The sequence below is a fragment of the Quercus lobata genome, chromosome 10 (assembly GCF_001633185.2).
Source record: "Quercus lobata isolate SW786 chromosome 10, ValleyOak3.0 Primary Assembly, whole genome shotgun sequence".
Classification (NCBI taxonomy): domain Eukaryota; kingdom Viridiplantae; phylum Streptophyta; class Magnoliopsida; order Fagales; family Fagaceae; genus Quercus; species Quercus lobata.
The window spans coordinates 34,204,662-34,228,640 of record NC_044913.1 but is presented as its reverse complement, the minus strand read 5'-3'; the positions used below and the strand labels follow the sequence as shown (position 1 = coordinate 34,228,640).

Sequence of the window (23,979 nt, the reverse complement as noted above, 5' to 3'; positions counted from 1 at the left end):
AAAAACATGTTAGATCTTTTATGTAAAAAAATCAAAGACAATTAAGCGCATCATAGCTTCAATATACCATACCATAATGATTATTCTCATGATTAATTTTCAATTCACGCCAAGTTCACGACCAAACTAAACATTTTTGTTTAAGCTATCTTTGTAGTGTTTTAAAAAAGCATCAAGCTCTTTTTAGCTCCAAAGCTATCTTTGGAGTGTTTTTGGCATGAAAACTTGCACCAAGATCGTTTCAAACCAAAATAAACCAAAAATGAGCTTAGTGCAACTCATTGAGCCAAAAACACATAGTTTGTTGCCTTCTGTATGATAATAAGTTGGGCTTATACGGTGTGAAAACGAGCTTGGTGCCAGTTTTCGTACCGAAAACACTACAAGGTAGCTTTCTTGCAAAAATAAGTTGGGCTTATTTTTTGTGCAAACATACACAAAAAATTTAAGAGGTTAAAGTTTTGGTGCAAAAATGAGCTTAGTGCAAGTTTTCATGCTGAAAACACTCTGGGTTTCAGCTTTAACCAGCATGTATAAGTCCCCTATTCAAGGACGGAGCTATGCTTGGACTATGGGGAGCAATGGCCCCTCTCCCATTTTTTTTTTTTTAAATATTTGTATATATAGGTATAAATTTTAACAATTATGTTCTATAAAATTGCACTTTGCCCCCTTAACAATATCATTGATACTTTTAAAAGTAATGCTATAACCACTAACTTTTCTATAAACATTTTTACAAATTGTTAAGATAACAAACTCTTATTGATTCACATCTAGGTCCACCACTTGCATCACTTTTTTACTTACTAATAATCACTTACAATATTACAAATTTATTAAAAAAAAATTGGCAACTCTAACATTTTTCTTCTTTTAAAGGCGATAAAAAAAATTTATAGATCTAAAATTTAAAACAAAATATACGAGTCCAAAAAAATTAGCACAATAACAAAAATTACCAATAGCAAAACTAAAAACAAAAAATCAAACCCAACTTACAAATTTTACCCAAAACAAACAACCTAACCCTTTAAAAAATTTTAAACAAAATAATTTTTTCCTTACCTAATAGCAGACACACGCATCAGAGACAAAAAAAAAAAAAAAAAAAAAAAAAAAAAAAAAACAACACTTTCAGCGACAACCAACAACAGAGTCACTCTTCTTAAGTCCAAGTCCTGGCTCTATACCTACCCCTATTGAATCTTAATTTTAAGAACTAGTGGAAGGAACACTCCCATTCATTTTCCACTAGATCACCTAATTTTCTTCCATGTTGCACTCCTCTTTATCAAGGGAGTTAATACCGTACCGGAGACTATTTCGGTTTGGGTAGGGGAATTAAATATTTTTGTACAGGTAGATAGCGGTGTACCGTTTCGGAATTACCGCTATTTTTAAACAAAAAAATTTTATAATTATAATATTAATGAATCTAATAGTATATATATTATTTGAATTTTTATAAATTAAATTTTTGGTTAAAGTCCATATAATATGTTATGCATCTTTATAAATGATAATAGTTCTAGTTAGTTTATATTCATCATCCAAAAAAAAAAAAAAAACCCTAGTTTGTTCATATCTAACCCCGTGAGCTTATAAGTTATATATAAATAAAAAAGTGAAAGAAAAGACCATGAGACAAGACAAGACAACATTAAAAAAGAAATGGTAAATGATACATTCAGACGGACACGTTAGGGAGTAAGAAATGATTAAGGCTGTGTTTGTTTTGGCTTCAAATCACTTTCGAAAATGTTTTTCCGTAAATGCGGGTGTTTGGTTGCGCATGGAAAATAAATTTTTCGGAAAATATTTTTAGTTGACCGTGTGTTTTAATGGCTTTGACCCGAAAATTGGTTTCAGTCAAAATTTTCACTTCAAACCATTTCTAGACTCACATGCAAAGAGAGAGAGAGAGAGCTTGAGCACGAGCATGAGCACACCCACAAAACCTAGATCACGCCTCACCTCAACCAAGCTCCGACTAGCTCAGCCAAGCTCCAATCATGCCGACCTACTGCCCAAATCACATGCCGGCCAAACACCCAAGACCCACAAACATCGGTCCACCTAGATCTCAGCCCATCCCTCCCTCATCACCGATCCACCTCTCCGATCGTCAGCCATGCACCAACGAGCTCTGATCTTGACAACCGACCACAGGTCGTGCTCCACTAGGCTCTCCAACGCACTGGCAGCCACCACCAATCGCTGATTTGGCCGCCACCGACCACCAACCCACTCCACTCCACCCCCAAACCCACCCGATCTGACCGCCGTCGCCTCCATCCACTCCAATTCTCTCTTTCCCTCAATCTCTCGCTCTTTCTTCCCCCTCTCACTGAGTTTGTGAATAAATGATATTTTTGTTTTGATTTTTGTTTCTTGTCTTGTTTATATATTTTGATTCTATGTAAAAATATTTGTTTGGATCTTAAGAAAATGTGAGAAACATGATAAAAATGGGTTTTCTAGAGCATTTTCAACAAAACAATCAAACACTAGAAAATATTTTCCAAAGCATTTTTTGAAATGCAACTAAACACTTGAAAATATTTTCCTTTCCCGAAAATAGCATTTCCGGAAAATAAACGGAAAATATTTCACATGAACCAAACACAGCCTGAAAATTTAGAAACTTGTGGATGGAAACCCAAAAACTCAAGGCCAGCCAAGATTGTCAAGCCCCATGCGTCTGATAGACTCTAAAGCAACCTAGTCTTACACCTATTTGTTTGATACACTATGATGATGGAAAAATACCTTCTGGCAAATGATTCATTGTACTCAACCTTACACATCATCTTACATATTCTCCACCCAACTATCCACATATGGAAAGAACTTGCACACCACACCCAAAAATCCTTCTACATATTCTAATCCTCCAAACATGGGAAGTTAAGTCCAAAGATTTTTGGGGCATTAACTCTATGCGCTCCCTATAAGGAAAAACTCTACCATTCACGGGAGCTTGGTCAGCTCTATGTCACTATATATAAACATCAAATCTCATTTTCTCCAAGGTACGTGGAAATTCCTAACTCTCGTATTTGAGTTATTGGAGATCATTCAATCATTGACTTAACTTTCAGAAGATCTTTAGCCGACACCCCATTAAATGTTTTTGGGTTTGATATATATATATATATATATATATATATATATATATATGCATTTGTATTTTATTTGCATTTTTTTGGAAGTTATTTGTTTCTTATATGCAAAACTAAAAGGCATTTTTTCTTAATTTTGTTTATAGGTTCTTGGATTTATTCGGGGGGAAAAAATGAGGTTTTTAACATACTCATATTGTCAAAAGGCCTTTCAGTTTTGCTTTTGTTATATCAGAAAATGAAATTGATTCTTTGTTTACGCTGCTTCCACCATCAAACGCCATTGTCCTTTGCCCATTCGCAAAATAGATTTTTTGTAAATTTATTATTATTATTATTATTTTGGTTGCTGAATGTAAATTTATTAATTGTTGCTGCAACCTGCAGATAGCAGATAGGAGAGAAAATCCTTTTAGCTCTTTTCATACTCACCATGAAAATCAATATTAGAACTCAAATCTGAAGGGGAAAATGGGCATTTGCCCCAAATTTACAAACTATGCATCAAAATGTCCATTTTTTGAAACTATTTAGCATAAAGTCCTTGTTTTTTAAACTCGATTTTAACAAAATCGAGTTATGTGTAAAATCCGATATCCTCAAAATTGAGTTCTATGTATATTTTTAAGTAGAACTCAACACTAATAATATTGAATTACACTTATATTTTTTTAAAATTTTAATTGGCAAAATATACATAGAATTTGAGTTCTACCTGTAACTTAATTTTGTTAAAATCGAGTTTAAAAAACATAGGCAATTTTAATAGTTTCAAAACATGGGAATTTGCTACATAATTTGTAAATTATAGGTAAATGCTAATTTTTCCCCAAATCTAAATAGGTTAGCTCTTTCAAGTTCATTCTTTGTTCTTGATTTTTAAAAAACCCACTTTTAGATCTTTTATTTATTTATTTAATGGTAAAAGTGATGAGATGAGTTACATAAATCTAGAGAGATGATTTTAGATGGATAAAATAACACTTTTAAAACCATATGCAAATAATTTTAAAACGGGTTAAACCACAGGTGAGTATAATGCAATCAAGTTAATTAATTCTTTTTAAATACAACGGCAAAGAGAAATTCATAACACACACAAATCAATGAATCATTATCAGATGGAGTTAAGACTCTAGAAAACATCAGAAAATGCCAAGCAATTGAACTACAGAACTCTTGATATTTGAAAAGCTATTTTTGACCGGCAAGGGGGGTTGATTAGAATCTGAGATCTAAAAATTAATAATACAATATACATGTGGTAAACTTTCAGTTACAAAATCACTCGAAACTTATTATATCAATTCCACCAACACCAATTTTAATCTGGTATAACATAAAAAATAAAAATCAACAATTACAACAAATTACAAAGTTTCAAACTGTCCTTATCTGGATGTGAATTTTGACAAATACACGATTAGAATACATTTTCTTATTGCACCATACTCACAAAATTTCAAGAAAACCAAATATCAATGGTCATATTATCAAGCAAATATTAAAATTTCAAGTTTTTGTAGTTTTAATTATGCATAAAAAATACGTTTATGTATCATTTATAAATAAAGAGTAAATAACATCCGATTTAAATGAAATTTAACATACACATTAAAAAAAAAAAAAAATGGAATCCAATGAGTTTGGAAAGAAACTTTGTCCTTTGTCAACAACTTATTACAAGGTTCCATATGAGGTAAAAATCCAAAGAGTTAGATCTGAATATTTTGCCAAAACACCCTCAGTGTAACAAAACTACCATTAATTAAAACAAAAAACATTAAATATATTGTCGGATAAAGACCGTTGTTATTGAATGCCGTTGGCTTTGGTTCAAAAACAAAGGGAAAGAAATCTCATCTTTCCAAAAACTCTACTAACATTAGGATCAGTTCTAAAATCAAGGTGTACATTTCATGCCGTCTTGGATTTGTCCAAGAACAAAATGTATATAATATTGTAAAACAATCAACCAAACTAACTCACAAGGCCCTTCTGCTTAAAAACATCATGCATGGTAACACCAATCTTTGCAGGAGACTCTACCACTGTAACCCCAGCTTCTCTAAGGGTCTTGATCTTATCTTGGGCCGTGCCCTTCCCACCTGACACAATAGCTGCACATGCAGAGACGAGCAAAGAAAATAACTCCAATTAAGGATACTTTTTTTCATTTCATATGCAACAATTAGATGGACATAGAACCTCTCAAAATGAGAGAGAGAGAGAGGATCCCATCAACTTAAATCAATGCATTTGTTCAATGCCTTACTAAGAATATACAAATTGGCAAATGCACATTTAACTTGAAAAGGTTTAATCTAAAGGTTAGTAACAACTCAGAGAGTTCAAACAACACAGTTGAAAGTTCGATTGTCTCTGCATCACCACTGAATCGGACCCATCAGTAGGAGAAAGGGTTCCAATTCAGTGGGATGTGACTTTTTACAGGGCTTTGCAAGATTGTGAATTAGGAATGTTGGCAGATTTCTTCTAGCTGATCTCCTCAACAAAATTAACAAGGGATGCAAAGGATGCAATTTGCTGGGTGCCAACAAAAGGAAAGCTTTTTGAAGTTACATCATATTACAAAAGTGTTGAATGTAGGGCCGGCAACTCCTTTTTCCATGGAAGAGGAAAAGTGCCTACCAAAGTGGCTTTCTTTGCTTGGACTACAGCCTTGGGAAAGATCCTTACTACTGATAATTTACAAAGACGGAGGGTTCTAATTGTGAAATGGTACTGTATGTGTAATCTGTTGATCATTTATTGCTACTGTGTCAAATGAATACAGAGCTATGGCCCTTTGTATTTTGTTTGTTTGGGGTGCAGTGAAAGGGTGGTAGATATGCTGCCAAGTTGGAAAGGGCAGTATTCTAAGACTGGTGTAGGAGGTGGTTGGAATGCTACCCCTCTTTGTATCATGTGAATGGTCTTTTGGACTCTAGCTTATTGAATTTCCTTGATAGTTGTACTTTTCTTGTTCCTTCATTCACCTAAAGTATATTTCCCATACTCCGTATGGTGTCTTTTTTCTTTTAATTAGTAAAGTTTACTAATTTATCAAAAACACAGTTAAAATATATCCTCCCACAAAAACCTAACATTAAAAGAACTCCATTATAGGCATTACTACATTCAAGACAACCATAAGTTACACGTGCACACACACACACACACACACACACACATATATATATATATATATATATCAATTCATAAAAAATTATATGCACTGGAGTTCAGTGTATTCAAATCAAACATAACTTATTAAAGCATTGTCAAAATATTATACCTCCAGCATGACCCATACGACGGCCAGGGGGGGCAGTTAGACCAGCAATAAATGCAACTATAGGCTTCTCAGTCCCACTTTCCTGTTTGTTAAATACAGGATCAGTTTAAACACCAATATACATACCACAAGAAATGCTGCAGCAGTAAACATAATGATCCACAAAGAATTTAGTATGAGCTATAAATTTTTTTTATAAATAATAATAAAACTAAAACTTGATCAAACAATAAAAAGGCGTCATGTACAAGATGTAAAATGTATACAAGGAAAAAAGCCAAGCATGATAAGTTGAATAAAAAGAAGAAAGTCACGATAAAAGGTTAAAAGCACAAGGCCAAATATTTCCATTAAGTTTTAGATGTCTCATTTTCAAGGTCACAGGAACTTAATCAACTACTTGTTTCACTTTTCCTTGACATGCTTCTTTTGTTAAGTAATAAATCTCATTAAGAAGAAATGTAGACTTCTCCTGAACACGTTAAATAAGAAATTATGTGTAGCCCAGCAAGTTCTTCAAAGGGTAAAGGTCAGCAGCAGAGAGTATTCTCTTTTGCTAGAACTAAATCTCAATACTCAACTCCTATAACGGTGTTCAACTGTCCATGGCCTTAATCCTTGTTTTACTTGTCTCTCTGGAGTAAAATGGCATTATCTTGAGTGTCCTAGGATCTACTAAAGTTGAATTTTGTTAGAACACTAGAAAATCTTTCTTTCTTTTTTTATAGCAAAATTGACAAAAAAAAATGTCAAAAAATATACAATGTTCCATATAAAATAATTATGGTAAAAACCTATTTAAAACAATTAAAATAAAACCCATATATCCTAAACTAATAAAATAATAAGATTGTAAGAAAAATACAAAAAAGCAACAACTATCATTGGTGGAGATGCTGTAATTATCCATTTACTTTAATGCTTTCTTCATTTTTCTTCTGTTAAACCAATTACTTTTCTTTTTCTCCAAAACCCATAAATTACCACTCACCAACACCCCCCCCCCCCCACTTTTTTCCTTTCCAACCTTTATCATTTATCTCACAATGCCACCCACAAACCCACTCCTCCCCAAACCAAAACACCTGCACCCCCTTTCACCAATTCAATTCTATAACCTTAAAAACCCACAATTAATCCCAAACACCATATTCCATCAATTCCTCAAGCCCCAAAAACTCATCCCTCATCATCAAGGAGAGGACCTTTTTGTTGTGGGGGGGAAGGGGGTAGGGTGTGTTTGGTAGAGTGGATTTTAGGGAGAACGAAAAAAAAAAAAATAAAAAATGAAGGAAAACTTTTTGGAGGGTGTATGGTTGGGAGGGAGAGGAAAAAAAGATGGTGGGGCCCACCAGAAAGTTTTCTCCCCAAAATAGAGAGAAAACTAGGCAGAAAAATGGACCAGTTATTTGGACAAAAATGTCCCTGCAACGTTCTTCACTTCTTCTACTTTTTCTTTTTCTTTTTTTGTCTTTTTCTGCTTTGTTTTTTATTATTGTGCAATGTTCTATTTTTTTTAAGGAACCGTGCAACGTTGTATTTCCAAACAACTTGACTTGTGACTTTTCATTCTTTTTTTTCTTTTCTTTTTTTTCTTTCCTGATTCCCTCAATTTTTTTAATGGTTTTTTTTTTTTTTTTCTTTATCTGTTTTGGGTTCTTTATATATATATATATATATATATATATATATACACATATAGAATGTCCATCCATAATTTCATACACAATTTTTAATAAAAATAGTTTATTATTTTAGGGTGTGTTTGGTAGAGTGGATTTTAGGGAGGACAAAAAAAAAAAAAGGAGAAAATGAGGAAGGAAAACTTTTTGGAGGGTGTTTGGTTGGGAGGGAGAGAGGAAAAAAAGATGGTGGGGCCTAGGTGTTTTCTCCTGGGGCCCACAGAAAGTTTTCTCCCCAAAATAGAGAAAAAACTAGGCAGAAAAATGGACCAGTTATTTGGACAAAAATGTCCCTGCACGTTCTTCACTTCTTCAACTTTTTTTTTTTTTTTTTTTGTCTTTTTCTTCTTTGTTTTCTATTATTGTGTAGAGTTCTTTTTTTTTTTTAGGAACTGTGCAACGTTGTATTTCCACCAACTTGACTTCTGATTTTTCATTCTTTTTTTTATTTCCTGATTCCCTCAATTTTTTTCATCGTTTTTTTTTTCTTTATCTTTTTTGGGTTCTTTATATATATATATATATATATATATATATACACACACACACACATATAGAATGTCCATCCATAATTTCATACACAATTTTTAATAAAAATAGTTTATTACTTTAGGGGCATGTGAGTAAACCAAACACAAATGAGGGAAACTAAAATCTTTTCTATTCTCTCTATTTTCCATCCTTTCTCTATTTTTTATCCTCCCACTTTTCCATCTCTCCAACCAAACGGACTCTTACTGATGATAATAAAGTGCTTTTTTAAAGAAACCATGTGCTACAAAATTTTCAGAAATAGGGATAATCTTCTGTGGAATAGAATTTATGATAGATACCCACACCCAATCAAATTTAGAAGGTGATAGAAGAAGAATCTTTGTCATGGGTTCAAGACCCATTAAATGCATGTGTAACTTACCTATAAAAATAGTAAAAATAATAAAATAATAATAATTATTATTATTATTATTATTATTATTATTATTAAAAAAAAATCCTTGTCAGCTGACACCTAGGACTCTTCAACGTTTGCAAAGCAACTTTCAACATTTCATAGGAAAACAATGCAAGCTATCAGAATATGTCAATTTTTTTTTTTTTTCCTTCCTTTCAGAAAGGGAAGAATGGGCAGAATTGGTTTTTTTTGAGGAAGTGGGGGGATGCTACTGCCATTCTCTCACGAGCTTATAATAACTCTAATGTTGGTGGATAAGGAAAAAACATAGCATTCTAAAATATGGTGGAAGGGCTATTTCATACATACCTTTATAAGTGCAGCAGCATCCTCCTCTGCAGTCCCACCAATCTCTCCAATAAGAACGATACCTGACATGCACAAAGCATCATTATTTGATTGTCTGCACATTAATTTCCTCACTGATGTTCAATATGGTGTCAAAATTCACAACAAAATGTTAGTATTCCCCCCTGCCCCCTCTCTTATCCTCTCCACTCCCTGCAAACTTCCAATAATAATGTTAGTATTTCACAAATCTAATGGGGAATATGGTGTAAAATCATTTAAAATCACTTATGATTTCTTATTTGATGGAATGGAATTTTAAAGAGAGAGAGAGAGAGAAGAATTGAACCTCTTGCATGCTCTAATCAATTGCACATTCATCTCTAGAATATTGATTTCAATCAAAACAATGATTATTCAACTCATCAAAAGTTGTAGCATATCTATCTCTCCAAACACTCCACATTAGCCAATAATGATATGGCATTTCAGACACACAACTCTGATTTCTTAAAATGACATCTCAACAAGGCCAATAACTCCACCAATTGAGGCATTACCCAAAAGGCAATCACTCCATTCATTTAGGCATTATCCAAGAAATCCCAGAAAAGGAGAATACTAGCGACCATAGCTTCCAATCCACACCACGAAATAGAAAAAACTAAACTAAATATTCCAAAAAATAAAAAATCAATATACCTTCTGTCTGTGGATCCACTAGAAACTTTTCAATGCAATCAACAAAGTTCGTCCCATTAAAGGGATCCCCCCCTATACCCACACAAGTAGATTGTCCAAGGCCAACAGCTGTAGTTTGGAACACCTGCAAAGTAAAATAATTATAAATATCAAATAAACAATAGGGCATCAAACTTTGATGCCCAATACTTCAAGGGAGGGTGAAAATATATCATCTTATCCTTTTGTAGGTCATATAATATGGCATATGGGTATACAAAGGAATTATTTTCTTGTTGATAGAAAGGCACAATGATTCAAAACAATAAGCAAGCACAGGGCTTTTACCTGGCAATTAGAGGTAATTACAGGATAAAATACACAACATTGTAATTAAGTTTTCTTTTTTGCTCTCTCTTTCTTTCTATGTACTTTTTTACTATAGTTTTATTTATACAGATTTTTCTTACTTATCAAAATAAATAAATAAATAAAATACACAACATTGTAACTGTAGAAATTCAATTTTGAACATGTCAGCTCACCTTGGTCCCACAGAATATTAATCAAGTTACCAAATCACGTCAATTTCTAAAATATAAATCATGAAACTACCATTACAAATGCCTTATAAGAAAACTCTCCATTAGGTTAAAATTAGGACTCACAGCTTCATAGGTTAAGGTACCGGATCGCGAAACAATTCCTACACGACCAGGTTTGTGGATGTACCCTGGCATAATTCCAATTTTACATTCTCCAGGCTTGATAATTCCAGGGCAGTTTGGCCCAATCAACCGAGTTTTTGATTGCCTATTAAGAGCAGACTTCACCCGTACCTGAAACCATAAATACTAGCTTCAAGGCCATTTTTCAATCAACTATGGAAGGTCAAAAACAAGATGTAATAATTAGGAATGTCAACAGATCAAAAAAGAAAAAATATTATATATATATATATATATATATACAAACACATATCACGTAGAAATGTGACTAGTCAGTTGTAAACCAATTTTTGTTGTATAAGCTAGACAACCCCAAAAAAAGGAATTGAAATATTCACATTGGCTAACAGAATTAAAAAGATTTCCAGAGATTCAATCTCAATCATGTAGATGGAAATATTTTTATGGCTGAGATTTGTTAGAAAATTGAATAAAAAATATTTCCAGTCCATCAAAAGAATGGATATTCAGATATTCCTTGAAAAAAGAAAAAAAAAAGTAGAAATTCATCCAAATCATGTCATACACAAGCATTCTTGAAGTTATGAAATGTAATTTCCACTGACATGGTCAACAAATTTATAGTTTCACTGCACACATCTTCTTTTTAAAAAGAATCCTTCTAATGTAATTTTATTTACCATATCATGCTGAGGGATCCCCTCTGTGATGCACACAACAAGATCCAACTCAGCTTCCATCGCCTCCAGAATAGCTGTAGCAGCAAAAGGTGGGGGAACATAAATGACAGAGGCATTGGCCTTTGTTTCAGCCTTTGCTTCTGCAACTGTGTTGAAGACAGGAAGTCCCAAGTGTTCTGTTCCGCCCTTCTTTGGCGTTACACCACCCACCTAATTCAAAAAAGTAAAAAAAAAAAAAAATTTTACAATATTGACCTTAAATATTATATAAATATCATAACTAAATGATACCAGATACAAGCTATAATTATGCACTTAAAAGAGCATACTTAAATGTTAGACCACAACTAAAGACTGGCTTCCCATTGTGGCCCTTCTATGAACCTGCTGTTAAATTTGACAAACCCTATACAAAAGAGTGTTTTCAACAGTCACAGATCTGACCAAGTCAGCTCACAAAACTGTTCTAAATATTTAATCATTATGTCCAAACCAGTGTAGTTAAAGGCTGCACAGCCACTCACCTAGGTTCCCAGGCGAGGCACCACCAAGGCACCTCTAAGGCTTTGAGGCAAAGCACCTTCAGTGAGGAACTCGCTTTTAGCGCCTGGGCGCGTCATTTTGGTGCCTCTCACCTCGGGAAATCAAAGGCATTGGCGACTTAAGGTCACCTTTCGCTTTTGATTACAATAGTCCAAACAGAGGTGGTAAAAGGACGCAGAATGTCCACAATTTATAACCAAGGATAAACAATCAAACAGAGTATAATCAAGCCAAGTCTCACATGTGTATGAGATACAAATTGCAATGCATGACAACTCCGTGTAATGTCAAGTAATATAAAGCTTGCATTAAAGAGCATAAAAACCCAGCCATTGTTACACTGCACCATTGCATTGCCCTGTAACTTGTACATTGCAGGCAGTAAAAATATCAGTATAGCCCTTTTGCATAAATCAACATATAATGAATGACTCTAAAGGGTTTTCTAGCAAAATCCTGCTGATGGCAATAGCATGAAGCAGCATAGTAACCATAACAAACAGCAATTAAAATTACTGTTTCAAACCTAAATTGCTCATTTTATAAGTCCAATCCTTATACTAAGTTGTACTTGGAAATTGATAACATAATCATCACAAAATCATTGTTGATAAGATCTGGATGATTATGTTCTCGTAAAATAAAAATGATGCAACTGTCATGAAGTCTGAAATCCATGTGAGCCTAACATATCATAGATTTTTCTTTTTCCCTTATAGAAGAAAAAGGAAAGAGAAAATTGAAAATAAATAAATTTTGGACAAAGAAAGAAATGACATTGCAAATCCCAAATATCACATTGAAATATATATATATATATAAGGCAGAATATTTGGTTTGTAAAACCCTAGAAAATGTTAGCAGGGAGAGAGAAAAGAAGAGACCATTTTGGTGCCGTATTCGATGGCTTGTTCGGTGTGGAAGGTGCCGTTCTTTCCGGTGATGCCTTGGCAGATGACACGAGTGTTCTTGTCCACGAAAACTGCCGGCGGAGGATGCGCAGCAGCGGCGGCGTATTGCCGAGTCTGAGTCCATGAAGAAGAAGAAGATGAAGAAGCTTTAGAGATCGAGCCGATCAGCTTGACGAAGGCTTGGCGACCCATCTAATTCTAATCTTTCTTCCTTTCACTTGTTTCAGCAGAGATCGATTCGTGCGTCTAGTCTGGTCTCTGCCTTGCCCTTGCCCTTGCCCTGCTACTGCCGGCTCTCTTTCTCTTTCTTTATAATATTTTTATTTTTATTTTTTTTTGAGAAACATATTTTTATTTTAATTAATACTAAGAGTACGACTACACACTACTATCAAATACTAGTATTTTTAGTCCCTGGTATTTTTCTTCCTTGTCACTTTTTAAGCTTAAACTACATTACCATTACATATGTAGTTGGTATGCAACCACCCCTAAGACCGTGCTTCATCATCTCGGCCCAATATGATATGGAAACAAATAACCAAAATAAATTAGGAAATTTTCATGTCCCAAAAATACGCAGCTTTGAATGGATTGATTTTGAAAAACATTTTGACTCCCAAACATGCCTTTTCAGCTATTTTACTCTAACCTACTATGTGACGATTGAAGCGACCATGTAGTGGGTTCCAGTTAGTTCAACTGATAAAGTCTTTGATGGTTGTATAAGAAATATGGGGTTCAATTCCTATCTACACCAAAAATTGATTGGTATCTTGGTCTGATGATAAAGAGTTATCATCAGAAGCGGACGTCATAGGTTAAAAAAAAAAAAAAAAAAGATTGAAGCAACCATGTACGTGTATCTCTAAACATGTTTTAACCCAAACTTTGTCCTATAATTTCCTATTTGAATAAATATTTTATTCTTATTACCTGCTAATACCCAAATTTTCACACTTTGGACTAGCCCAAAACCCAACAAGTCGAGTCTTAGAGAATTAAGAGAGAAAATCTGAGAATTAACACCCAAATCCATGACCAACTAAATTAACTAAGAGTGGCCTAAGAAAGGGTTTTACTACAGAATGCTTAGATATGAGGATAAGTGGGCCCATAAGTGACCAAGACCCTTACATTAAAGGAATGTCATGAAATAAGCCCAAAATGGCTTAACCCATTTGCATAAAGGAGTTAGAAAAAGCTGGAGAAACTTGGAATCTTTGTTGGCATTTCAATGAGAAGAGAGAACATTGTAGAACGAAGAAGACGGAAAAAGTTAATGGGTAAAGCAGAGAAAAACAAAGCAAAGCATAGTGGAAAAGTGAAAGACCCAATAATGGAGACTTCCCAAGTCCTAACTACAAAAGAGAAACCAACAAATAAAGTAAGGTAAAGTTAGGTACTTTAATGAGAAAGCATAAAGGAGTAAACACATGCTGTAAAAAAATGAGAAAATTCTCAAATATTAAACATTGCGGAATATCCAATAGGTAAAACATTGCAGAACGAGGAAATTCCCAAGTTTCAAGTTGTAGAATGTGATCCAATTGGTAAAGCAAAGTGGGCAAATGGATTACCCAATCTATATCCCAGACATATAGAGGATGTTTAACCTATCATTGCTGAGATTCAAGGAAGTGTTGGTTGGCAAAGGGGAAGAAGATCCTAGTTATGGTAGTCTGCCGCAACTCTTTAGATGTTGTTTTTTATGGGAAAAGCACTCATACCAAAAGAGGAAAAGTTGTGGATTATTACGAGGTGCATGTCATAGGGTTGGTTCACACCAAACCAAATAGCATTGATGGTCTTCCACCACTTACACTAAATAGAAACCAAGTGGTAACTGTAAACCCACCAAAAAAAACCAAAGAACTCTTTCGTGGTTGTACCCTAGAAAAGAGAGGAAAAATAGTCAGTAGAGATAGACAAAAAAGGAGGTTCGAGAAATAAATAAATAAATAAACAAAATGGTTAAAAGACACTCAATTTCAAGTATAAAAGGAGTAGATATTGCCTTCCCAAGGGAGGATGTAACACAAGTGGAAGAGAGAAAGAGAGAAAAAGAATGAGAGAATATAATGAGAAATAAATAAAAGAAAAATTTGTTGAGAATTTGTGCCCAGTAGTGTTCTTGCACCCTTTCGCAAAAAAAAATAAAAATAAAAATAAATAAATCTAGAAAGAAAGAGATTACCGCAAAATGGTATTGACATGCACCACTAGCAAAACTCTCTCATACATCTCTCTTGAGCTTCTCAATATTCATCTTAATATGGCCAATCTAATTCACATTCCAAGCCTCATAGTTTTGTGTCAACTCTTGGCAATAAGGCTGTGTGAATTGGAGTTGAAATCTTTTTGGCCCGATTTGTTTTGCAGAATATATTTTATACATATATGTATGAATACGTATAAGTATAATATATAGATATATTTGAGAATATGTATCCTAACATGCTGTAAACTACATTTGATTGATGAATACTTTCTTTGGTTTTATTATTTTTTATGCAGGCTTATAATCGTAAAGCGAAGTAATGATCATCTAGAAAAAGTGATGAATAACCCATTCTGAAAAGAAAGTCTCATTATACAACAAAATATGATCCTTCTACAAAAAGTGGAGAATAACCCCTTATATGGTAGTGAAAGAGGAGAATAAGTCCATTTCGCAGCTTTGCTTCTTGGATTGGGCTTAATGTTCGTGCCCAAATTGGTAGCAGTAGGATTAGAACCCAAAGCTCGCTCTACGAAAGCATCATGCTCAACTTCCTTCTTAGAAAAATGCCTAGACTAGATGATATCCACTAGTATCAAGACACGTGTCTAAGGTGTTAAAATGTGAAAAAATAACCCTCAACATTACCCATACAATTCGTTCATTTTGTGAGACCCAACTTCTTATAATCAACCCAAAGCAATCATTAATTAATATTTTATTCCACTATAAAAATATAATTGCACCCTAAATTTTATTTAATTACACAAGGCATCCATTGACTTCTTAAAATTTGCATTTAAACCCTCCATTAAATCATTTTCTTCTAAAGAAAACTATTAAATCTGTTTATTTTATTCTTGAGAAAACTGGTTTACATCTAAAGAAACCTCAAAACTAATAATGAGTGGAGTTTCCTCCAACATGTTACAAAATCATCTACACTTTAGGCATACTATGATAGTCTATGCGTTGCCTTATTCCCTTATCTTCGCATGTGCCTGACTTCAAACTGGTGTAAGAGTTATAGGTGGTGTTTGGTACCTACAATGACATTGGCAATAGTTGTTGAGACCTCTATTTCTCCCTGAACAACTGAGCAAAAAAGAAAGTTGTCACTTTGTGAGTGCATCATCTTACACTGCATGCATGTTTCATGCCCCATGAGAAGTATGCCTAAAGCCAAATGGACTGGAGGCGGAGATTTGGAAGTCGTCACCTAGGTTAGGTCTAGGAACTAAATTAGGCCTCTTTCATAGGTCTACATACCGGATATTAGGTTTGGAGCTAGTGTATGGCTAGGAAAGGTGTTAGGCACCCAAGGCCAACCGGCTTGTGGGACAGCCTCCATTATGTGTTAATATGTCATGTTTAAATAATTAGTTTATTAAGTGAGCCCAAATCCTTAACCTAAACATACATCATGCACTAAATAAAAAGAGCAAACACAACATGTTAAATATCACATCACAATTGAAAATGGGACACAATTAAAACACAATCAAACATATATTATTAAAAGGGAAAATATAACAATTAATTAAATACATAAGGAAAAATATCACAATAAAACCTAACATGCCAAAATTAAGTAAACAAAACATGGAAAACAAATACCTAAAATATGGTCAAACAAAATCAAACAACATGTGAGAAAACCAAATTAATAAAAACAAGATTTTGCCAAATTTGAGTTTGGGGTGCATACGCATACTGAACCATGCGTAAGCAGGGTCAAAACTCTACATACACATCCACAAGGATGCGTACAAATCCTTAGCACAGGAACAATAAAAATCACATTTTCAAATTAAATCAATTACATACTTGAATTTAAATCAAAGAGAAATACAAATGAAACACCAAAACTAAATGAAAAACTGCACCATGTTCATATTAACATACATTAAATAAATAGTTGTAATCAAAGGAAACACATGTGAAAAGTCCTACATAAATAAACCAACTTGATATTCAACTACATCATACTAAAAACGAAGCAAAATTATATCATGACCATATTAGAACACATCATACAAAAACATATTATCATCACATCAAATATATATACCAAATCAAACAAACAAGATTATTTTATTCAAACAAAGGAAAAGTCATGAAAGAAGACTCACCTTGCTTAAAAATTATAGATTTGAAGCTTAGTTTACCGACCTTTCAGTGCCTACGATACTGAGATTAGATCAAGATTACAAGGATAAATGAAGAACATAGTAGAATTAGATAATCATATCTCAAGAACAAAAACTTTTGAAAAGGTTTTGAAAACAATTAAGAACAAACTTCCCTCTTACTTATAGTGCTAGAAAAATGTTTTTTAGACTTAGAAAAAAGTGCATTTGTGTTGTGGTAGTATTTAGAAAAGATGAACTAGGGTTTTTAGAACATAGAGGTACAAAAATAAAGTCTTTCTAGCTAGGTTTTTTGCAGAGACCCAAAAGGGGGTCTTGCAATCCATAGAATCCCACATCACCTAAGGAAACACGTAAGAATGCACTTATAAGGAGTGACCTCCCTTTAATTTGTAGAGACTTTTTCCCCATTGCTATGTGTGGGTGCAATGAGGGAGAGTACACCTCGGCCAAGTGGATTGGGGTAGAGAAGAAAAATGGAGTCGTTACCTAGAATAGGTCTAGAAATCATAAATATAGCGCTTTTCATGGAAGGACTGATCTACTACCAGAGCACATATTCGGAGTTTAGGTATGGGGATAGGAAGGTGTTAGGCACCCAACCCCACCTGACTTGTGGGTCGGTTACCACTCATTGTGTCTTACGTCTTAATCTTATCAAAGGCACATTTAACATTTGCATTCTAGACTCACACATACACTAGCATACTTTTAGCAAACAACATGGCATCATATCATCCCAAACTCTAATATACATCTATGATGCATCTCATCATACCTCAAACTCTAGCATATATCTATCATACATGGCATTATATCATATACAAGGTAGAAACGTAGACATGGCAGCAATCAAATAAGCATCCAAGGTATGGCATATAAACTTGCATATTCATGTTCATCAAAACTCACATTATATTTAAGAAGATAAGACATGATCACATCCACAACCAAATGCTTGTTCATGTGAATGAATGCCTTACCTCACCGCATCACATCACCTATGCATCAATGAAAGGATATGTTATATGCATGTTCATGACAAAACAAGATTAAAGACAAACCCTAATTATCATGTGAAGGACAAACAAACAGCAAACATGGAGGCAGAGACTCATAAGCACAAAACAAGACAAGGTAGAGGTATATAAGTAAAATTAAGAAACAGAAGCAGAAGGTTTGGATTAGGGTTTCTGGACATAAGTATGAGTGCGCATACATAGGGCCTACATGCTCAGCCCAGTTGTATGCGTACGCATACTCCGAGTATGTGTGTGCATGTCGAAAGCATGCGTACGCATACACACCCTAAATCCCTAACCCAGAAACATAAGAACACAGTAGAACAAAACCTTAAAGCTAACATCCTAGCATGCTTAAAAAACGATAAAACAAGGAAAACCTAGACTAAGTAGGCATATTAAAACATAAATAAACAAGAAAACAAGGAAATGAAGATCAATACAAGGAAAAGAAAAAGGAAAGGAACTAGAACATTATACCTCAAAACACAAAAACTCCTTAGCTTGATTTTGACCGTTCCCCTCAATTAATCTATTCATAATCAAATAAAAATGATTAGTGTTGATACTGTATTTTGTCTACCCTTGATTTGCGTGTCGAACCCCAAAAATTCCAAAAATATTAACTTTTCTCCATTGGGCCACAGAGACATCTAGATTTATGTGACATAACTTGTTTGGGCATCGGAGCACTCGAGGTGTCATTTCAGATCAAATTGACCAAAATGCCCCTAGTCAACCTTAAGTTGACGAAAAGCCAAAGTTGGTCAAAATCATCCCAAAACAACATTTTTCATGTTTCTACATCAAACCCGAGCTACTCAGAAATTTTTGTCAATTTTGACCAAGTTTGACCCAAGGTTAACTCTTGGGGCACCAAAAATCCTAATTTTGATCCGTCCATCAGAATGGATTAGGGCTAGTGTCATTACAAAGAATATTGAATTCCCTTTCCAACGACTATTCATGGGTCAAAATCAGAGTTAAAATGGTTAAGATATCTCAAAAACAGTGCAAAGCGCATTAGCATGCTTCCTAAGGACATAACTTTTGATCCGACCTTCAGAATTTCAATTTCTTTAGTGTTTTGGAAACTAGACATCCAAAAATTTCCAGTGGCACCAAGATCAGCTCAATCAAAGTTTGGGAAGACCTTTAAATTCGCGGTCAAAGTCAGAACTAGAAAAAGTCAAAGCTACTGATGGCGGCAACCAGCTCAGCGCACATAAAGTGGCTATTGGAGCTAGCCAGTGGTCGCCCGAAGCTGAAGGGTCACTTTTTAGAGCATTTTCTAGGTAGATTCTCTCTCTTTCTTCTCCAAATTCTCTCCCAAACACACCAAAAAACCTTTGATTTATCTATTTTCTCAACAATCAAGAGGTAGTGTTCTTACTCCCTTTTTCCTATCCTTGGTCTTAGGAACTTGGATTTGAGGTTCAAAGGGTGTAGATGTAGCTTTTTAGCTACAATCTACACCCTTTGCTTTATCTTGCTTTATAATATGCTTTATTCCTTTCCATAGTATTTCTCTTGCTTTATCTTGTTTTCTAGCATGTCTTATAGCTTTTCTAGCATGTCTCCTTGCTTTTTAACATGTTGTATTCCATTGATGATGCTGGCCTAGCCTTCTTGGGTTAGGATATGTCTAAATACTTCTTCTTCTTTTTTTGAGAAAGAAAACTATGCTTTCATTTTATTCAATGAACTAGAAAATCATTTGAAACATAACCAACAATGTTTGATATAACAGACTCCATCCAAACTAATAAAGAAAAATACAATTTTGCTCTCTGGGCTAAGGCATGTGCAACAATATTTCATTGCCTAACAATGTGAGAGAAACTCCGGGAGCTAACATGAGTTATGGTATCTATAGCTAAATGACCAAAAGATAAGGAAAACATAGTGCCCCTCTGTAAAGCTTTAATCACAAGTTCTGAGTCACCTTCAAAATGTGCTTGTTGTAGCCCAAGTTTTGAGAGGAAGGTTTTAAAAGCCATTTTCAGCAGTTTTAAAAGTCAGAACGTTCGGTCTTAAACTAACATCATTCTAGAAGAATACCCATCCAATGTTCTTGATCCGATTTAATTCTAAGCTATGCTCTTGCCCAGATTGGTAAATTGCTGACGTTGTTCAAGAAATCAGATCCTTAAGTTTCCATCTTTTTCTCTTCTTGACATTTATGAATTGCAAATTTCTTGGCCCACAATGTTGAAGAGTGGGTCACTCACAGTCACAGAGCCTAAGTGATATCAACATAAAGAGGTTTAAATATTCTTTTATACTGGTTTATATTTATATTTTACACGCATATTCATAATTAATACAGAAATGTTCACATTTTAAAAAGCAAAAAAAATATCTACATCTAAAACATAAAAGTTGATTTGAAAAATTGATGTAAAAAAGTGGATGTGAGAGAATAAAATCCACAGAAAAAATTGGATATATTGTATTGTAAAAACTTGAACCATGGAGTCGTTATATTTTCAAAATGGGCAAAACTTACCATATTTTTGGATGGAGGGAAAGGAGAGAATTGAAAAAGAATTAGGATATGTAGGATTTAACAAACCTTATTTGGATTTTTTTTAACGGGGAGGAGGGGGAAGGGTTTGAGAGGATTTAGTGGGGAAAGACCCTCCAAACCACTCATTTTTAATCATCCAAATTGGGAGAATTCTCTTATATATTTTTTTTTTAAAGAAAAATTTCAAATGGTTAATTTTGTCAATTTATTTTAGTTTATTTAAAATTAGCAAAAGTGAATCCAAATAATGAATTTATTATACAATCATTCACCCCTCTTGATTTTTAAAACAACCAAACAAATAGGAGGGATATTAATTCATTTTTCTTCTACTTAATTTTAAAAACATCTAAATAAGAGGAGAGGTAGCCATTATCCCTCAACTCTCCTTTCCTTTCAAACTGCCAGCCACACACACATGTAGGCTACAAACTAACATATTAACAAAATTGTACAAATAACTTTGAAATGGCTATTTTATACTAATTTAAAATTCCTAACACAATAAAGGGCTACAAGTGGCTTCCCAGCTACAAACTAACAAAATTGTACAAGTAACACTGAAAGAACTTTTCAACTCCCCAACTTCATAAGCACGATTAATGCCTGGTGAAATTTTCTCTCCTCTAACTTAAACAGAAGCTTGCTTCTTACATTACATTTGGTTGGCCATAGAAACGGCCTTTTGGAGGTTAAGAAAAGCTTTCTCATACCGTATGAATCCCATAAACCAAAATTCAAAATGGTCCTCGGTAATTATTTCTATGTACTTCTGGGAAGGCTTGTTCACGTTCTCACTTTGGTTGGCTCTTTGAATCTTCTTTACTGGTATCAGAACCTGCCAATTTATTAGTCGTAGCTTTGTGGATCAGTAGACATTAAAATAAATGTTCCATCTAAGATATTTATTTAGGAGTACGTTTGTTTAAACAACGATTTTCAATTTTTTTAAAAATATATACGGGTGAAAAAGTGTGTGATAATACGTATAATGTTTAAAAATAAAAAACATGTGTTTAAATAATATACCAAACAGGCCTTAGCTTACTTTTCCATCACACTGTTTCCTTTTACAAAACTCTGGAAAATACGCACAAAAGCCCCCCAAATAAAAATAAAAAGTAAATAAATAAAAAAACCTTGTATGGTGTTCGAATCAAATGGCCGGTAGGGGAAGGAAAGGTGATGGATCTTTCACTGCAGAAGCCAATCTTTTCAGTAGAAATAAAGAGGAGTCCTGCAATGGGACCAGCTGTTGTCGATAAATAGCATTGTGAGGCTTTCAACATCTCTTCTCCTTCACTCATTCCAAATATTTGTCTCAACATATTCTCTCTCCCACCTTGTTGAATAACTCTTGCCCCCAAACTCAGCTTTCCCTTTACAGTTTGAGACAACTTAGGACCACCCAGTTTCACTACAATTAATATTCCATATGTCAAACAAAACAAAGAGTTTCATCATTATCATCATCATAAAATTAAGATGAAATATCCTTACCATGGTCGCAAATCCTGTATGCAAAACTGCTACTTTTCCTACCAAGTTTTTTCTTCTGGCCCATCTCTGACTCTGAATCCCCCTTATCTGCACTTTTCCAAGAGTAGCCCATCACTTAATTTGTTTTATTTGGTTTTAACTTGTAATTGTAGAGGGAGAGAGAGAGAGAGAGAGAGAGAGGTGATTGCTTACTTGTTTTGAAGGAGGAAGAGCCATATGAGGAAGATGGGCTATGAATCAAGCTGACAGGTTCAGATAGAGTCGAAATTTTCCTCTCTGGAGTTTTGTCAAAAGTGTTCATCAATGGACTCTCAATAAACTGAGCCGCATATTGTTCCATCTTATCCACTTTCAGAAAATTCAATCTCAAGCTCAAAGTCTCTGCCTTTACCTCACCTGTCCTTCGAGTTTTAATGCAAAATTAATAGAAGAGGGAAGAAATTATTATAGAATATAAACTAGACTAAGCAGTAAGGACTATTATGATTGAATTTTCAAAGTAGGAAAAACAAGGATTTCTAGAACATGCACACTTTCTTGGAAATTTACAAGCTAGGAAAGTTAGTTCGCTTTATATTATAAAAGTCAAAATTTCAATTTTCCAGTCAATGAAATGTGGCTATATGGATCCCTTTAAGTGTGAACATTAATATTATAATAATAACACACACAAACAAAAGGGGCGGAATAAATAATATTTTATTTTATTTTTGATATTAAAATATATGTGCAATGATTATTTTTAATGCTCACACTATGTCATTTATTGTCTGTAGATTAGACATATTAGACTTCCCCGGCATATTAGTCGTACTGTAGAATTAAATAACTTTTTTCCGTGGGGTTTGTTTTGAAGCAAATAAGGACTTTAGAAATAAGTGTGAGGTAAGTGGAAATATGTATAATGTTGTTTAAAATTGAAAATTCTTTTTTAAGTACATGTACCAAACGAGCTCTAAGTCATGATAATGAGACAAGGTGGAGTCGAAGGATGGAGTATTCTCCAAAGCTCTATATGGTTTTTTTTTTTCTTCACTTTATCCATGCTTCGTCTTGCATAATAGGGCAAATTATCTTGTTCCATCCCTAAACATGGCAAACGGTCAAGTTTAAGTCGAGTCAATTAGGTTATAGGCAAAAATTGGCCGGGTTCAAGAACGGGTCATTTTAAACCGATTAAAAACAGGTCAAATCAATCGGGTTGTGGACGGGTCAGGCCGACTTGTATTTTCACATGAAAAGAAAAAGGGAAATTACATTTTGCCTACTTGTGGTTTGCCCAAAAAATATTTTGCTTACTTGTGGTTTAAAAATTTGCACTTTACCCACTTAAGCTAAGCTCTGTTTGTGTCCTGTTACCCACCTCTAATAAAAACAAGGATAAATTTGTATTTTTACTACCCTTTTGTGTCTCTCTCCTCTCAAAACATAAAAAACTAAAAAATTATACGTACAAGTTAGATTATCAAAACTATGTAAGAGAATGAGTGATGGATCTAACAGTACATTTAAGTGAAAAAGCCTAAGAAAACTAAAAATGAAAGCTTTAGCACTTTAATGTCAAGAGAAATAGAAAGTATAGCACGAAAGTAAAGAAGACATGGGAGATACATGGAAAACCCTTTGAAATGGATGAAAAACCACAGGTGAGCAAAGGGGGACATCCCTTACTCTCTTGAGCTCTATATTATGTAAAAATGAAGGTCT

At 34.0% G+C, this 23,979-nt stretch overlaps 2 protein-coding genes across 2 annotated transcripts; both read right to left on the bottom strand.

The window, feature by feature from the left end:
• Positions 1 to 4,876: 4,876 nt before the first annotated feature.
• Positions 4,877 to 13,192, bottom strand: LOC115963619 (succinate--CoA ligase [ADP-forming] subunit alpha, mitochondrial). The gene is made up of 7 exons (XM_031082697.1): positions 12,823 to 13,192; positions 11,396 to 11,605; positions 10,695 to 10,865; positions 10,048 to 10,171; positions 9,367 to 9,428; positions 6,424 to 6,505; positions 4,877 to 5,245 (listed from the first exon to the last, which is right to left on the bottom strand). Exons 1-7 carry the CDS (start codon positions 13,039 to 13,041, stop codon positions 5,106 to 5,108), a joined length of 1,008 nt encoding a protein of 335 aa, XP_030938557.1. The 5' UTR covers positions 13,042 to 13,192; the 3' UTR covers positions 4,877 to 5,105.
• An 8,026-nt stretch (positions 13,193 to 21,218) lies between these two features.
• LOC115964075 (putative GEM-like protein 8) lies at positions 21,219 to 22,825 on the bottom strand. Its single transcript, XM_031083379.1, has 4 exons — positions 22,465 to 22,825; positions 22,273 to 22,359; positions 21,912 to 22,189; positions 21,219 to 21,610 (listed from the first exon to the last, which is right to left on the bottom strand). Exons 1-4 carry the CDS (start codon positions 22,610 to 22,612, stop codon positions 21,428 to 21,430), a joined length of 696 nt encoding a protein of 231 aa, XP_030939239.1. The 5' UTR covers positions 22,613 to 22,825; the 3' UTR covers positions 21,219 to 21,427.
• Between the last annotated feature and the right edge of the window lie 1,154 nt (positions 22,826 to 23,979).